This window comes from Amaranthus tricolor, chromosome 3 (genome assembly GCF_026212465.1).
Source record: "Amaranthus tricolor cultivar Red isolate AtriRed21 chromosome 3, ASM2621246v1, whole genome shotgun sequence".
In the NCBI taxonomy this organism is placed as follows: Eukaryota; Viridiplantae; Streptophyta; class Magnoliopsida; order Caryophyllales; family Amaranthaceae; genus Amaranthus; species Amaranthus tricolor.
Window position 1 is genome coordinate 2,413,484 of NC_080049.1, and position 18,669 is coordinate 2,432,152.

General features: G+C 31.5%; 1 protein-coding gene and 1 long non-coding RNA gene across 3 annotated transcripts; one reads left to right on the plus strand and one right to left on the minus strand.

The window, feature by feature from the left end:
- LOC130808090 (uncharacterized) lies at nt 1-902 on the minus strand. The gene is made up of 2 exons (XR_009040698.1): nt 402-902; nt 1-191 (listed from the first exon to the last, which is right to left on the minus strand). It is a non-coding gene; the product is annotated as an uncharacterized LOC130808090 (long non-coding RNA).
- Nucleotides 903-984: 82 nt separating this feature from the next.
- Nucleotides 985-17,834, plus strand: LOC130808089 (uncharacterized). Of its 2 annotated transcripts, XM_057673535.1 has the most exons (6): nt 985-2,247; nt 4,631-5,134; nt 6,358-6,972; nt 8,686-9,224; nt 10,756-11,301; nt 17,579-17,834. In XM_057673535.1, exons 1-6 carry the CDS (start codon nt 1,614-1,616, stop codon nt 17,627-17,629), a joined length of 2,889 nt encoding a protein of 962 aa, XP_057529518.1. In that variant the 5' UTR covers nt 985-1,613; the 3' UTR covers nt 17,630-17,834. The 2 variants fall into 2 exon arrangements, with proteins under 2 accessions (XP_057529518.1, XP_057529519.1); XM_057673536.1 differs by lacking the exons at nt 10,756-11,301; nt 17,579-17,834 and adding an exon at nt 9,546-9,776 and having other exon boundaries at nt 987-2,247.
- The last annotated feature ends 835 nt before the right edge of the window (nt 17,835-18,669 follow it).

An 18,669-nucleotide genomic window follows, 5' to 3' on the forward strand; every position in this document is an offset into this window, starting at 1 on the left:
TTATATAAAATAGTATCTATTTATATATAATGGTTTACCTCATAGATAAGGCAAACATATACAAGATACAATCACTCAAGTTTAAGATTACAATAAATCACACTTGAGAGGCCATACGGCTTATTTAAAACATGCTAACATACATTAAGCTCTCCACGCGAGTCTTCAGCTTATAATTAGTTTGGGAATTCCTGCAAAATAAACCCGTGTCAATTTTATAAACTTAGGAATTTCCATTTTATTTTATTGACTATACTTTATACCTTTTTAAATGAATTTCTATATTATTATTTTTTGCAAAAAAAAAAAATTTTAATTAAATGTCTAATTTTTTCGTACATTTTATTTCATACTCGTACCTCATAGCTTTTACACAAATATCTCTCCAATGGTTATTGTACCTTCCTGATGAGAACTCCAAGGGACTCGAGATAGTAGTTGTACCTTCCAAAGACACCAACTCAAATTTAAAAAATTTTAATTTACTAAACAATAAATTTAAACCAATTTCAAATTTTCAAATAAAATCATCATTCTCAAATATTACATTAAATAGTTATATTGACTCATACAGGAATTTGTGTTAAATCCATGTTTGAAATGAGCCTAGTAGCTAACTGGTCAGCCCTTCAACCAAAATATAATGTTGAAAATTTAGAGAACAAATTAAAACTAGTTCATCCTTTCACATGGTATATGTGGATATGTCCTTGATATTACAAACATTCATATATTTACACTGACGCATACCATTAATGATAGACTAAGTTGTTGAGTCGTGGAATTATCATTTATTATATTTAATGTCACTCTTAACATCAAAGGGGAGATTGGATAATTTAAATAAAATTGTGGATATTTGATAATATAGGAAAACATATATTGAATTGTGTAGATAAAATTAAAACATAGTTAAAATAAATAGGGGAGATTAAAAGAAAATGATGAGTATACTTTTAGAAATACAAATAATGCAAAATAAGAGAGACAACAAAAAAAAATGATACTAGATGAGAAGACTAAAATATGGGTTGAAATTATCAGTGTTTCATTTACTTTTGGATTACTATTCATCATTAATCACTCTTAATATATATTTTATTCGTAATTTATGTTTTTAAACATAGTCAAATGAAATCTTCTTTGATTTGTCTCAACATAAAATTCATTAATATTTAATATTTTATAATTTTTAATTATATATTATCATTGCTATAAAGATATTTGAAATAAAACATAAGGAGTAAGACAATTCAAATGGATATAGCAATGAGGCGTAATAACTTTAAAACTGGTACGACTAATAAACGTTTTTTTATTCAAAAGTCAACACTTCCTTAAGAAAAGATTATGAATAACATAAATAACGATTAAGAACATGATGCTTAATTAAGTAATTATTTTAGTCACAATTAATAGGCAAATATCAATATATAGTTATTTTATTACGATTTTTTAAGAAGACTTCGATCTACATCTAGAAATGGCATCGTTTCACATGTATTCTTCAGCGTGTTCTTTATAAAATTATCACCTGCAATTCGCATGACTGTATAGGAGCTGTTTCACAAAGAGACATGTTAATAGCTGATAGTTAATTTGACCAATTATCAATGATGACCATGGAAACACAAAATCCACTCAAGGAAGCAGCCATTAGAGGAGATGTAGCCTTCCTAAGAAACTGTATTGCCTCCAATCAACCACACAAGTATTACTTAACTTTGTTTCCAATCAGCGATTCCGAAGCTCGACTTCATGGCAACATCTTCCATTTAGCCACTTTAGAAAAAAAAGAACATTTCATAAGTGAGGCAATCGAGCTTTTACCATTTCAAACCAAAAAAGAGCTTATTCTCCAACAGCGCGACGAAGAAAAATCAAATCCTTTACACTTAGCAGCTTCAATCGGTAATCAAAACATAGTAAAGTTGTTTTTAAATGTGTTTCGATCATCTCCATCTTCAGAATGTGATGTGAAACCATGGTTACAGAAGAATAATTTGGGACAAACCCCTTGCCATATCGCTCTAACAAGTGGTCATGAAGATTGTGGGTTGGAAATACTTAGAATGGATATGGAGTTGCTTTGTAATATGGTTGATAAGGAGGATAATAGTTTGCTTTTTGCAGCGGTTGCTGAAGGATTTAGTATGTTTGCAATGGAGATTTTGAAATTCGCTAATAGGTTTAGTTGTAGTGGATCTGATGGATATACTCCTTTGCACTATGTGACAAGGTGCTCAGGTATGTTCAACCATGTTTTTACTGTTTTTGGGTTCCAGATCTGTTTATAATAGTCCTGTTTTGCAATTGATTTGGGATAATTGAAGTTTTGTAGTTCTATATGTTAAATGAATTATCCTGTTTTGATTTAATTGAAGTTTTGTAGTTTTATATGCTAAATGAATTTGTGTGTCTTTGAACAAGTACTTGTATGCTTTGACTCGGACTTAGGAGTAGCACTGATGCTTCACAGATGTGTATTGTTGCTGATGGTGACAGTGGCCTTGGCCATGGTGGTGGTGGTGAACCTTTTGGTTCAATTATATCTGGTAGTGAGTTTAGTGACAGTAGTGTCTAGTGTCTAGTGTCTTCAATTATATATATATATATATATATATATATATATATATATATATATATATATATATATATATATATAAACTATTTTGGTTTTTTGTTTTCTTTTTACCAACAAGTTAAGGTAAAAAAACCTTTAGTCAAAATTGGCCAAAAAGTATTTTTTATAGCTTTTTTTATGGGCTTTTACTTTAGCATTTATAGCTTACTTTTAAATCAAAAATATATATAAACATAAAAAACATTTAATAAATCTTTTTGATTGTTGTGAATATAAATTTAAGAGTAAGCAATCAAATCTTAAATTTCCCTTAAATGTGCCCTTGATTGGGCTTAAACATAAAACTAGAAAATTAGAAATTGAAGGTAAGAAATGCAAAATTAATGCAATCAACACCAAGAGTCAATAAGGTTAACCCATTATGGGCCAGTTTTCTCTAGTCATAGTATTTGTTATTAATTGATGAAAAAATAAGACGTTTAAATGAAGTCAATTGATGTAAAAATGCTTACGTTGTGATTTCACTTATGATATACTCAAACTGCTTTTAGATTTATAATATATTTTTCTTATTTCCAAAATAAAAAATTTTTAAATGTCTTGGGGGTATTTATAGAACATACATAGCCTCAAGTACGTGTACGTTAGGCATGGCCTTATCAGGAATAGGACGAGAGGAATGTGTGCCCAAAGCCACAACGTAAATTTAGGAATTCATTTTATATACGAAGTAGAACAAGTTTTGAATTTTGATAGATACAAGTAAATTATTTTTCATCTAGAATTGCTAGTAAATTGTTTTGTGTGATTGAATAGTATGGCATTTCATAATATTTTTTTATATCAATCAATGATATGAATATTTAAAAAATTATTAATAAACTTTTGCATAATTAAAAGATGATGAAAGGCCCCACATAAGTAAGGTGAAAGTGACTTAATAATATAATGATGATGAAATAATTTAGTAAGTTCATCCTTAAGCCTCTAAAATCTCATAAAGAGGTTTGACATTAGACTCAGGATAAAAATAAAGAAAAGCCACCAAAAAAATCAGTACACTAACGTTGAATTGGCATTCAAATATTATCATTGCTCTCTCACATTAATATAGACTCCCATATTAAATAACTAATCAAAAAAAAAATTTTAAAAGTTCCCTTGTAAATATTTGTAATTCTTGATTTTAATAATCAAAAATGATAAATTTAATATTTTAAAATATACAAATAAATAATTTTAAAATCGCAAATGACAACTAAGAAAATTTAAATTTTGACATAAGTAAGAAACATTTATAAGTGTCAATAATTTTAAACATCATATTCAAGAGTAATGAATATATGTTGGACAACTTTAGAGTGGTTTTATTTAGTAATAAATTAAATTAAATAATTTTTTAAATTGATATTAAGTTTGAGATTATTAACGATAACTTCAAATATTTTTTTATTTTGTATCAATAAAATATTTTTTAAATATCATTTTCGCTTTAAAAATATATAATTTTTATTTGAAAAAAAAAAACAATAGACTCATATTATATACTCCCTAGCTCTTATTCACATAAAGTATCCCATTTGATTTTTCACTATTTTTTTAGGTGGTCAAATAATGAAATCACATGTGAAAGAGAAGAATGTGGTATTTTTAAATTTTGATAGAGGTAAAGTGGAGTTAGAAAGTGTAAATGTGTGAAAAGTTTAAATTTAATAAGAATAAATCGGTAAAGTTAACATACCCAAAATAAAAAATGAGATATTTAAGATGATTTGACTCAATAAAAACGGGACAATCAGGATGATTAAGAGGGAGTACTAGTTTAATGTAGAATCTTGTTAGATTGGTCTCAATATAAACATTCTAAATATCAATTTTTATAGAATTTTTAAAAAATCGAAATAAAAATTATTCAATTTTAAATTTTGCATTAGGATCAGTGAAAAAAGTAAATGAGAAAAGAATTTGAAAACAAAAAAATCAATATCAAATTGCGTACATCCAACCCTCAAAATCCCTCTCACGAAAAATATGTTTGAATTGCAGATGGGGAAGACATTTGTAGGCTGCTTTTGGAAAGAAAACAGATGCTAGTTTTAGAGAAGATTGACATTATCCCTGATGTCAGGAAGGTTATCTTAGACTTAATCTCTGCAACTAATACTATTAATAAATCAAACCCTCTACATATACTGGCCACATGTACTGATAAACAAAATGTAGTCGAAATTGCACAAATATTAATATATACGTACAAACTGATGAGCTTAAGTGATGATGATGCTCCATGGTTGGCATCTGATAAGGAAGGATGTACACCTTTGTCCTTGGCCATTAACAATAAGAATGAAGATTTGGCATTGTATATCCTATTGATGGATCACAATGCTCTTGAAAAATGTAGCGAAAATGCTTTAATTTTGGCTATCAAGAAGGGTTGTTATGATGTTGTGGACTTGATTTTGGAGATAATAGATAAGCATGGATGGACAAAACAACTTATTGATAATAATAACTTCAATGCTATGCATTATGCACCATTATGCAACGGTGAGTATAATGAAACCTTTAATTTCTTTTATATTGTATTTGGATTGAGAAGATTCGAGAGAACATCATAGTCTTAAACAAATAGCCGATGGAATGCACTAAACATCACATTAGAATGTATTAGACGAATACCATTTTCGCGGTGCTTGTTTAAGACTATATAGAGCTTTGTTAAACTTGTAAACTTTGTGTTCATTTCCACCAACAATAAAGGCATTAGGTTGAGATACATACACTTCCTCCTCTAACTCCATTAAAATCAACGATTTTACATATGACTGATAAATTGACAAGTTAAAGTTTGTAGCAAAAGACAAGAGAGTTCCTATAGTTTCAAAGCGTGCTATAGGCGAAAACGTCTCATCATAGCCAATCCCCTTATGTTGTGCATAGCCTTTGGAAATTACAATACGGGCTTTGAACCTTTGAATAACACCTATTTGAGCTCATTAGGTTTCTTGCCTTCTGCTAAAACCATAAGCCTCATGTGTGATTGTGCTTAACGACCCTCATTTCTTCCATCAATTAAACTTTCTTGGAGGTATCTCCATGAACTAACTTGAACTTATTCCAAAGCTTACCGAAATACATCACATTCGATTTGGGTAATGCTTGCAATAAGTGATGTTGAATAATTCTATTTGAATTTAGAAAATGGGTCTAAGAAACCCAAATGAGGAGGAGAAAACGTAACCCACATACATACCCAAATGAGATTCATTATCAAAACCAAATGGTAGTAGTATTTAAGGCATTCGTAGAATTAAATGCCAATCATAAAGGCCCAACGATAAATGGGGCTCTGATACCATATTAAAATTTAGAAAATAAACCTTAGCAACCCAAACGAGGAGGAGAAGAAGTAAACCAAATACAAACCCTTGCTCCTTAAGTTTATAAAGCGATTTAAAATCTTCCTTTCTTTGATGTGGGACAATTCACATGTAGGTGATAATAGACACTTTAACAAGTTATTAAAGGAGAAGTTATTAAATACCAACATTAGTGATACATTTGGCTAAAACAATCACATGTTTCCCCGATACAATTAGGTTTATACTCATTCCAATCCCAGATCTAGAAACAATTAATTACAAACAAAAACAGTCAAACAGAATATTACAAACAAAACCCCCTCCCCCAGAAAACTGTAAAGAGAGAGCTAAAGATTTAGCTGATATTATCACAACTGTATTTGACAATTGAACTTTGTTTAAATGTAGAAGGATTATTCAAACGACTGCTGAAGAGGCATCCAGAGTTGCTCATAAGAACTTCAAACGACAGAATCACTGTATTACACAGTTGGGTAAAACAAGGTAAATTATGGGCAATTAATCATGTACTGCAAAGCAAAGAAATTGATCATCAAGTTAAATGTGAGTTCATCAAACTCATTTCCACTTGTGATTCCAATGCTCGAAATACACCTCTTCATATTGCTGCAAAAACCACCAATGAATCGATCCAACAACATGTAAAACTCCTTATAGAAGCTTACAAAGACGAAACACCCAATTGGGGGTTTCGTCAATCAAATTCTTTACCATGGTTACAAACGAATGGAGATGGTGACGGACCTTTGCATCTAGCTTTGAAAAACAAAAATGAAAAACTTGCATTGTACTTTTTGTCACTTCATCATGATGATAATATCATGGGACTATTAGATTGTTATTTGCCTTTGCACAAAACTGTTTTTGATGCCATAAAGAATAATTGTTTTCCAGTAGCCCAAGAAATATTAAACAGGTTATCTCAGAAAGGAGAGTGGACAAAATATGTTACGGATCGATGTGATGGACGGACAATCTTGCATCTTGCTCCTATGTGCACCGGTGAGCTTAGCTTAACTAATTTGTGTTTAGTTTGTAGCATCATATTTTTTTGAATTTGGGGTAAGGCGGGAGAATTCCCTATAATCATAATCATAAATCATATTATTATAATCATAAATATTAATAAATGAATTGAAAAATAACAAATGACGATGTTTTAGAGTCTTGTCAAATATATTGATTCAATAGGAGTATAATTATTTACCTCATTAAATTCAAAGCTAATTCAAGTAGGTATTTAAAAGATTTAATTAGTACATCAATTTTTAACAAGAATAATTGATTAAAAAATAGATTTTTAATAGGAATAATTATCAAAAATAATCCATGTTATTACCCACCTCTTCAAAATAAACTCAATTATTGATTATCTCAAAATAATCCCAGTTATAAAATGAGTCTTCTCAAATATACCCAGGTCAATTTTTTACCAACTATTATATGCTTCACTAAAAAAGTAAAATTGTATTTGGGTACATTTTAAGAATACCCTTATAATAATTGGGATTATTTTAGATAATTAACAATTAAGTTTATTTTGAGTAGGTATGGAATAAGATCGATTATTTTTCTGAACTTTTCCTTTTTTTATAGATACGTAAGAAATTATTTTCAAAAATATATTGATTTGAATTATTAAATACTGTTTTAATTAAGTTAAATTTAAAACCAAATATAATTAGTTTGAATTGACTAATTGTAAACTCAATTCATTTATACTAAATAGTTTATTTTATTTAATTTTATTCTAGAATTTCATTGATCAACAATATATTTTAGTACTCCCTTCATTTTCATATATTCTCGTCAAATAGAATTTACGAATTTTAGTGTCAAACTTGGACTGTGATTTCTCATTGAGCTATATAAAAAACATTTATGTTGATAGATTCGTCTCAATATATATTTTCTATACATCAACTTTTTTGAATTTTAAAAGGCACATTTAAAATTATTTGACTTTTAAGTTTGCATTTTGGATCACAAAAGATAAATGAATGAGAAGAAAAAATAAAAACAAAGGGAATATAATTTTAGGTGTGATACCTCAAATTGAGCTTTAAAGAGAATTGATAAACTACTCATATCAACAAGGTGCATCTTCTTTTCAAGGGCTCATTTGCTAAGAACTCTACAGTTAAGTGTGCTTGGTGTGAAGCAATTTTAGGATGGATGACATCTAGGGAAGTTTTCTTAGGCACGTACGAGTGGGGTTAAAGTGCGTTGGAAAGACTTGTGTTGGTTTGTAGAGCCAGTCTACAATCTCTATGAGTAGTCACCAGCGGTCCTAGGGGCCAGGGTTTTGATGAGGGCTAAATTAGATTAAAATTTTTAGCTAGTAAATAAGTTGTATTGTAATTCAAAGTAATTAATTTAATATTATTTATATACTATTTGCAAGCAAAAGAGTATTTTTTTTTTCTTTATTTATCTATATAAGTCCATAATAAACCAGAGGTGTTTAACGGGTCGGGTCAAAATTCAAATGGGCCTGTTAGTTTTAAACGGCTTGCGGCGGGTCAAAGCCCGTTTAAATCCAACCCGTTTATGACCCAACCCATTATTGACCCGACCTGCTAATGACCCGTTAAATGTGACCCCACCCTTAATCCGTTGGGTTGACTTGCCCCGTTGAGCACCTCCATACTAAACTCTATTTATGCATTACACGGACTTCTAAACTTGTTCATACCGTTTTGATTGTGAAATTAGAGGAAAAGCTTGGTAGATGGCTGGTTAGAAAAGCATCAGTTTTAATGAACCAAGCAGACAACCATGGAACAATACCCTTAGAAGTTGCATCAGAAGTTGGTGCAGCATGGTTTATCAAAGAATTCCTAGAAATTGATGGTGAAAAAGCATTTGAAAGTGCACCATCTGCTTGGAAAAAAGCATGTACCAATGGCCATATCTCAGTTATAAGTGTGTTCATAAACAATTATCCAGGAAAGTTTAAGGATCATTGTCATAAATATAATGATTCCCCTTTGCATCACATTAATCTTCGAAACATAACAGAATATGAACAATTTCTTAAGCTTCCAGGCATGTCTGATCTTATCAATTTTCAAGATTCTGGAAGGGCAACACCTTTGCATCAAGCAATAAAAAGACGAGACATTTTACTTTCGGAAACATTACTGATGATGGATAAGATAAGGTGTGATATTAAGGATCAGGAAAATAAAACTGCTAGAGATTTGCTGGTGGAAGCTTGTGATTCTACTCAACAACAACAACCTAATGAATGGGTATGCCTTTTTTTTTAAAAAAATATCTAGAATAATCCTACATTTTCATAATGATTTTCTTATAATATCACACTTATTGATTAACCATGAATAATCTCAACTTTGGGGATATTTTCTTAGAGTAAACCCGGTAAACGAATGACTTGCTATATCAAGTTTTATTTTTAAAAAAGAAATAAATTCAAATAAAATGTCAAAAAAATATTTAAAAAATTTATGATTTTATTATTATTCGGAATTTTTTATGTAAATTTTTAATTTTTTCTCTAATTTTACATTAATTTTCAGTTTACTTTTTTTGTGAATTATCTACTATAACAGATCATCTGCTTACCTAAGTGTACTCTAAGCAAATACCTCTAAAGTTGGGATTATCCATCGTTAATCAATAAGTGGGATTATTGTAGAAAAATCGTGAAAAAGTTGGATTATTCTAGGTAATTTTTCCTTTTTTTTCTTAAAATTAAATATTGAAACACGATATATTGAAATTGATACATTGTTTCATGCAGGCGAATCCAATATTTTGAAATTAAGGCTCTGACATAAACATTGTTGTTGTTGTTTAATGTTAAAATTAGTGCTTTAAAATTAACAATTAATTAGTATCAATTTGACATTTTTATTAATGTGTTAAATTTTAGTCTTAACCGTTAGTTTGCAAGTTGTTTCTTAGTGGGTAATTTAGTTGTTAGAAATATGAGAGTTAGTGAGATCATGTTGACTCATTATTTAGAGTTAGTTTTATTTAGTAAGTTATTAGTAGTAGTGTGTTAGTAGTCGGGTTATTTAACTCAATTCCCACGTTCAGCACTAAGTTAGTGGCTTTATATTAGAAAATTTAGCTATTTGATCGAATCTCTATTTAAAATTCCTATATAGTTTTTCATTAATATAAAAAAAATACAATATAGCACTTTTAGGTTTATCACTCTATCATACTTACTTTCATTAATTTACCAACATACAACTACATCAAAATCTATGGAAATTCTTTCTATTCACCACAATCAAGTATTAATCTTAATTTTGATTTTTCTATTGTAAAATCTAACCATTATTTGATTTTTATAAATTTTTAAATGATTGAGGTTCTAATAAATTATTTTAAAATAGTAATTTTAATATCGAATTCTCCTTGTAAATATATTTGAATCTATTGATCGTATAAGTGTATCCTCAATCTTAACAGATTAAGAGTCTAACATTATTGTTATTAATGGCATAAATATATTTGAATTCTGTTTCTATTATTATTATTATTAGTATTATGGTTTTCATTTTTATTTTTTAATTGTTTTTACTTATTTATATATCTATATGCATTTTATTTATCTTTCCCGTTGTAGAAACTTCTCTTAATCTTTCTCGAGTTGGGGACTTTTTTGGCCGCGCTCTCCTTTATGTACATGAGTTGTCGCCGTCTTTCCCTTCTTAGACCCTGACCATAGTTTTCTCAAGAGGGATACACTGGGTATGAATATGATGATGATGCATAATTCTCTAATCGTTTTTTTTTTCATTATTTTAGGAAGCTATGTGTAAAAGTGTTGGATTGGATCCAAGGATAAAAACATCATACTTTCAACATAAGACGAATTTGTTAGAAGTGAGAAATACACTATCAGTAGTTGCAGCACTACTCGCAACCATAACATTCACAGCTGGATTTACTCTCCCAGGTGGATTAAATTCAGACAATGGAGAAGCAGTATTAGCTAAGAAACCAGCTTTCTTAATATTTCTGATATCTGATACAATGGCAATGTGTTGTTCCATGTTGGTATTGATATGCCTGATATGGTCTATGGTTTACGATTCAAATAAGTCTTTGTTCTTAATTGATCGAAGCATGACATTATTGGTTGTAGCGCTTTACTGCACTTTACTGGCGTTCATGACTGGAGTTTACACAGTTATTTCCCCCAAGTCATTTTGGGCTGCCATATTTGTTTTAGTCATGTGCTCTCTCATTGGAATTTCAGCAAATAAGACTCTTTTGTGCAAATTCCTTGACAACTTTGTTACTTCTACAAACAAAGACTCTGATCAAGATCAACTTCGTCTACTTGAAATGGTAACTTTCTATATATATTCTTTACTTTATATAAATTCTTTACTTTGTATGATTTAGCATTAAAGAGAAAGTGCAGTGTTTGAAGAAAAAGTGAATATAAATATTCACAAACTTAATATTTAGTTTTATTAAAATATATTTGATAAATCTATTAGTCGAGGCCGACTTTAAATACTGTTAAATAATATAATCTAAAAAAATTTAGGGAGTAATATATCTAGAAATAAGTAAACAAAAATCTATGATATCCTAGAAATCTCTAGACTAACACTCTAAAGCTAATAGGCTAGAACTATCTACAAGTTGTAGAAAAGACTAGAAACATAATGATGGTGAAAGCACCAACATAGAAGCAATATATATATATATATATATATATATATATATATATATATATATATATATATATATATATATATATATATATATATATATATATATATATATGTTACATATATATATATATATATGTTACATGCTCTTATTTGTAACTAAGCCACATAATACAAAAAACCTTTTTTTCACAAAAGCTATCAACTCTCCACTTTATTTTTCATACTAGCATCTTCAATATTTATTAACCAAAATCAATAATCCACTACAACTTCCGCATATTAATTCTAACATTTGGTATCAAGAGCCACTAATCCAAAGCCTTATTTTTTTCAATCATATATCATCCAAATTTCATATCAATACCAACTCCACATATATATAAATGGCCTCCCCTAACCCAAATTCAAACACAAACACAAACATATTTAATCCCCAAGTTAATTGGGTACCTATATTTAAAGGGGAGAAATTTGATCAATGGAGTATGCAAATGAAATCAATTTTCATTACCCAAGATATATGAGAAATCATTCAAGATGGTTATGAACAACCCAAAGATGCCAATGAAGAGGCTTCTTGGGATGATACTAAAAAGTGTCAATACAAGCAAAACAAAAGAAGGGATCATTATGCCCTCTCTATAATATATCGTGGAGTAGATGAGACGATTCTACCAACAATCATGACCGCCACAACGGCAAAAGAGGCATGGAGCACTTTGGAGACAAAATATCGAGGCTCGAAAAAGGTAATACTCTTCAAACTACAATCTTTATGGGGTCAATTTGATAGTATGCAAATGACCAATAATGAGTCAATTCAATCATATACCGACCGAGTCTCAAATATTGTTAACCAAATTCGATTCAATGGAGACACCATTGAAGATGTTAAAATAATTCGGAAAATATTAAGAACTTTAACCAAAATATTTGATCATATTGTGGCTGCTATAGAAGAATCTAATAAAGATTTAAGTTCACTCACCATGACTGAATTAATGGGGTCTTTATTAGTGCATGAAGAAAGAATGCGTAAATTTGAAGAGCAACCAATTGAACAAGCTTTTCAGGCTAAATTAAAATTTTCTAATAATGGAGAAAATATAAATGGCCACGGTAAAATTTTCAACCAAAAAAGGGCAATTTTAACAACCGTGGTACGGGGAGAGAAAATCATAAAAATCAAGGGAGTCGAGATAACAACTCTTATTGCATATTATGCAAGAAAAAAAAATCATAACACGAGAGATTGTCGGTACAAATGCAAAAGATGTACACGACACTCTCATTTTGAAAAAGATTGTTATTTCCGGCAAAAGGAAGAGGCTAATTTCACAGAAAATAATGATCAATTATTTTACACATGTCTGAATGCTCAAGAAGAGCAAACTAACACATGGTACATCGATAGTGGTTGCTCCAACCACATGACCGAAAATAAAAGTTCATTTGCTAATCTTGATGAAAATATAAAATCACAAATAACACTTGGTGATGGGAGTAACCAAGTAGTTGCCGGAAAAGGAACAATTGTTGTTAAAACAAAAAATGGCTCCTCTAAATTCATCCCCGATATATTTTATGTCCCTAGGCTAGCACAAAATTTGTTAAGTGTGGGACAATTAGTCCAAAAGGCCTACATGGTAAAATTTGATAATAATCAATGCCACATATATGACAAGAAAAAGGGGCAATTAAGTACCACTACTAAAATGGCTCCTAATAAAATATTCCCACTTAAAATGCAATCGGAGTCTAATATTGCCCTAAGTTCAATAATGGATGAATCCACCTTATGGCATTTAAGATTCGGACATTTAAATTTCGAAAGTCTAAAACTGTTGAAAAATAGAGAAATGGTGATTGGGCTACCACCAATCACAAATGAAAAGAAAATTTGTGAGGGTTGTATATATGGCAAAATGCATTGATCGCCATTTCCAACCTCGTCTTGGAGGGCCAGAGCTCCATTACAAGTTGTCCATGCAGATGTATGGGGCCCTACCAATAATCCGTCTCTTGGCGGAAAAAGATATTTTCTCTTGTTCGTTGATGACTTTTCATGCATGATGTGGGTATATTTCTTGGAGAAAAAATCAGAAGCATTATCCCATTTCATGCAATTCAAAGCCCTCACAGAAAAACAAAGTGGACATTCAATAAAGGTTCTACAAACCGATCGTGGGTGAGAATTCACAAGTAATGAATTCAACAAATTTTGTAAAGAGCATGGCATCAAAAAGGAGCTCACAGTCAGATGCACACCACAACAAAATGGCGTTGCAGAAAGAAGAAATCGTACAATTGCTGAAATGGCTCGCAGCATGATGCAAGGAAAAAATTTGCCCAAATATTTTTGGGCAGAAGCTGTCCACACAACTATTTACATCCTCAACAGATCTCCCACGAAAGCATTGAAGAGTATGACACCCTACGAAGCTTGGCAAAAAAGGAACCAAAGGTCGAGCATGTCAAAGTTTTTGGATGCATTGCATATGCCCACGTTCCGAAGGAGAATCGGGACAAGCTAGATGGAAAAGGAGAAAAATGTATCTTCATTGGATACAGTGACGAGTCAAAAGGATATCGTCTCTATCAGCCCGAATCTAAGAAGTTGATCATCTCAAGAGATGTCATACTCGACGAAAAGGCCCAATGGCAATGGAACGAGAACGATGTTGAAGTTCCAGTAGAAGTCATTCCACCACCAAGCCCAGATGAAGGAGAAGATCCAAATCAGTCACCAACTCAATCATCTGCAAGTCCATCATCATCAACCAATCAAGGAACACCATCAAGGAGCCCAAGAAGTCCATCTACATCACAAAGCTCAAGGTTGGAGTCAAGTCACTCAAGCCTAGCTCAACAAGTTTGAAGATCACAACGAGATCGATGTCCACCAAGCTACTTGGAAGATTATCAATGCAATCACACCATCATGGCGTACTCTTTGCAGAAGAACCACAAAACTTTCAAGAAGCAGCTCAAGAAGAAAGATGTATCGAAGCCATGAACGAGGAGATCAAGATGATAGAAAAGAACGACACATGGGAGCTTGTTGACAAACCTCAAGACAAGGACGTGATCGGTCTCAGATGGGTCTACAAGATCAAGCACAATGAAGATGGCTCCATTCAAAAGTACAAAGCTCGTCTAGTTGCAAAAGGATACTCACAGCAACCAGGAATTAACTTCAACGAGACATATGCTCCGGTTGTCTGTATGGAGACAATCAGGTCGGTCCTAGCTCAAGCAGCTCAATTTAAATTGCAAGTTTATCAATTAGATGTCAAATCAGCATTTCTCAATGGGGAGCTAGAAGAAGAGGTATATGTCGAACAACCTCAAGGATATATAATCAAAGGAAAAGAAGATAAGGTGTATCGCCTTCGAAAAGCCCTCTATGGGCTCAAGCAAGCCCCTCGGGCCTGGAACAGCAAAATCGATGGATATCTTCTCCAAAATGGCTTTGCAAAAAGCCCAAATGAGTCATCACTCTATATCAAGACCCAAGGGCCAAAGTTTCTCATCTTATGCCTATACGTAGATGATCTAATCTACACAGGCACCGATCCGAGGATGATAGAAGACTTCAAAAAGACAATGATGTCAGAATATGAAATGACAAACCTCGGAGCTATGAAGTACTTCCTTGGCATGCAAGTCAAGCAAAGTCCAGGTAAAATATTTCTCTCACAAAATTCAACATCAGCGATTGTAAGCCAATGGCTACACCAATGGCTACAAATGAGAAGCTCTTAAAGAATGATGGAAAACAAAAGGTGGATGCATCAATCTACCGAAGTTTAGTCGGATCTCTCATATATCTTACAAATATAAGACCAGACATCGTTCATGCAGTCAGCATCATCTCAAGGTTTATGAGTGAGCCAAGCAAAGCTCACTTAGCAGCAGCCAAGAGGATACTCAGGTATATCAAAGGAACAAAAAGCTATGGGATAATGTACGAGTCCGAAGTAGACTACAAGCTCATAGGCTACACGGATAGTGACTGGACAGGAAGCATCGACGATCGAAGAAGTACGAGTGGATACGTGTTCCAGCTAGGGTCCAAGTCTATCTCATGGTCATCAAAGAAACAAGCTACGGTAGCATTATCATCATCAGAAGCAGAATAAGTATCAGCTACAAGCGCGGCATGTGAAGCAGTATGGCTAAGAAGAATCCTAAAAGATCTACAACAAAAGACAGAAGATGCAACTACCATCTATTGTGACAATATGTCAGCAATAGCCATGACAAAGAATCCAGTCTTCCATAGTCGCACAAAGCATATTGAGATACGACACCACTTCATTCGAGAATTGGTCGAGAAATAAGAGATCGAGCTACAATTCTGCAAGACAGGGGAGCAACTCGCAGACATATTTACCAAGGCACTTCCAACGGAAAAGTTCATCAAATTCAGAAGACAGCTAGGAGTCCAAGATTTTTCAGATTAAGGGGGAGTGTTAAATAATATAATCTAGAAAAATCTAGGGAGTAATGTATCTAGAAAAAAGTACACAAAAATCTATGATATCCTAGAAATATCTAGACTAACATCCTAAAGCTAATAGCCTAGAACTATCTACAAGTTGTAGAAAAGACTAGAAACATAATGATGGTGAAAGCACCAACATAGAAGCACCATATATATATATATATATATATATATATATATATATATATATGTGTGTGTGTGTGTGTGTGTGTGTGTGTGTGTGTGTGTTGCATGCTCTCATTTGTAACTAAGCCACATAATACAAAAAACCTTTTTTCACAAAAGCCATCAACTCTCCTCTTTATTTTTCATACTAGCATCTTTAATATTTATTAACCAAAATCAATAATCCACTACAACTTCTGCATATTAATTCTAACAAATACAACCACTATAAAATTATTCAATATAGAGCTTAGTCCATTATCTTGTGAAACGAGCTTTTGCTACAGGGATTACTGATTCTCGACCATGGTATTTATATAGGAGACATTGGCCAAACACTATATATCATGTCTTAATTATATGAAGATGTATATGATGTTTGTTATGATCATGTGTTAATTATAAACATTTGGTGTATAAATGTATTTAAAATCATGGGTAAGTGGAAACCTAAATGGGAGATGATTAATTTTATCTGCAATAATGGAATATTGTATATATAAGAGTATTTAATGTTAAGATATCAACTAAATCAAAGCTTATGTTTTGATGGTGGAAGCACTAAAACATGTTATATAACACACTATTTCTCACGAGAGCCCTCTTGGTTAAATATGTGGATACAACACATGCACTCTCTTACCTGAATTCAAATATTCAACATGAAATGAGGGGTAAATGAGATTTAAACTCATGATCTTTTGTCATGCTAACTTCTGATACCACGTTGAAGTTCTAGCTTAACTAAAAATTTAAGTTGATGGTTGTGCCCTAACATATGTTATATACACTTAATATGGCATCAGAGCCTATGTAATAGACTTGAAGCACATCTACCCCTCCTTTCAAGTGGAGTTATTAACGTCAAGTATGAGGGTGACTTCGGTTGCATTCATACTTCTTACCTCAAATGGCTCTCTATGAAAACCATGATGTATATAGCATATTGGAGCCTCAACTTTCAACTTAAGATGATGGTAGGATGCTAAAGATATGTAATATATACTATATCAATTACCACAAAATTTTTTACTTAGATGTCCAGAGTTGTTTTAGGTGTAAAGATATGTAGGGTTTTTACATTTGGTTTTATTGTAAATGTTGTTTTACTCCTATATCTTTGGAGGGTTTAAAAATTTAAATATTCTTGATTCGTACCCTGCTAATATGATATGTATTTCCTTTGGTAAATTTATTCTAAATTGTTGTATGAATTAGAATTGTAGTAGTTACTAATGAATAAGCTGATTTAGTTGATTCGTAATTTCAGGGAAAATTTTGTTCAAGCAGAGGATGCAATAACTGTTTCAAATGCAACTGAGACAACCCTTATATATAATCTCGTATGCTACAAAGTTAAGGGATTTTAGAACTTATGTGGATTGTAATGACACTTACCACCGACCATAGATTTTGCTATTAATTTTGTTGTATTTTTGTAAGTAAACTCCTTCATAAAACATAAGAATCTGAAGTACCTCATTCCATGTTAAAGACTCAACTCCTTTAAATGATCAAATTCAAATTATATATTAAATAAAGGTTTTAATAATATATTTCTAAATTTAGTGTTTAAATTGTAAGATATACTTCTCTTATCATATTTTATGTATTGATTATTGACAAATTTATTTTCGTGACTTGAATCATAAAGTATAAAATATTTTGTCAAAGTGTTGCCCATGAAATGTGTGATGATAAGATTTATTTGTCATCTCTTATGAAATGAAGTGTTTATGACATTACAAAAGTTAGAGAAAGAAGAAAATACAAGAGAAAAATTATAGCATAATCAATAGAGCAATGAAAAACAAACCCAAGCAAGAGTATAATGATCTTAGACACCTCTCTCTCTCTCAAAATAGATTATATTTCATAAAGCATTTAACAATACAACATTGAAATAACTCTCACAAGGTTTGAAAACACACTTTAAAGGTCAATGTTTCCACTTTAATTGAAACCACACATGCTAATACAAGAAGACACAATAGAGGTCTCAAATCCTATTTATCCCTATTGTATTAGCCTCTATTAACTTCTAAAGCCAATATAGGCCCCTTAGATGGACTCCTTTTTCTTGCTTCATCCAATGACCTAAACCTCAATTGTTCATACCCTAATTCACACTCATTACTACCCTTTAATGCGTATTCCATTGTGTAAACAATAAGGTGATCAAAAATAATGTTCTCTACTAGGTGATTTGGTATATAGTTCTTTGTGTAACGACTCTTTCCCCCAAGATCAAATCTCCCATCATCAACGAATATCACCGTTTTGGCTAACTAATAAACATTATCATCAAACTTGTGGCTTAGGCAACCACCACTAACTTATAGCATATACAAGTTGCCCTCA

Coding starts and splice junctions, on each gene's coding strand:
- LOC130808089 (XM_057673535.1), top strand. CDS start 1,614: ATGATGACCATGGAAACACAAAATCCACTCAAGGAAGCAGCCATTAGA. Junction 2,248..4,630: donor CTATGTGACAAGGTGCTCAG/GTATGTTCAACC, acceptor TTTGAATTGCAG/ATGGGGAAGACATTTGTAGG. Junction 11,302..17,578: donor AACTTCGTCTACTTGAAATG/GTAACTTTCTAT, acceptor TCGTAATTTCAG/GGAAAATTTTGTTCAAGCAG.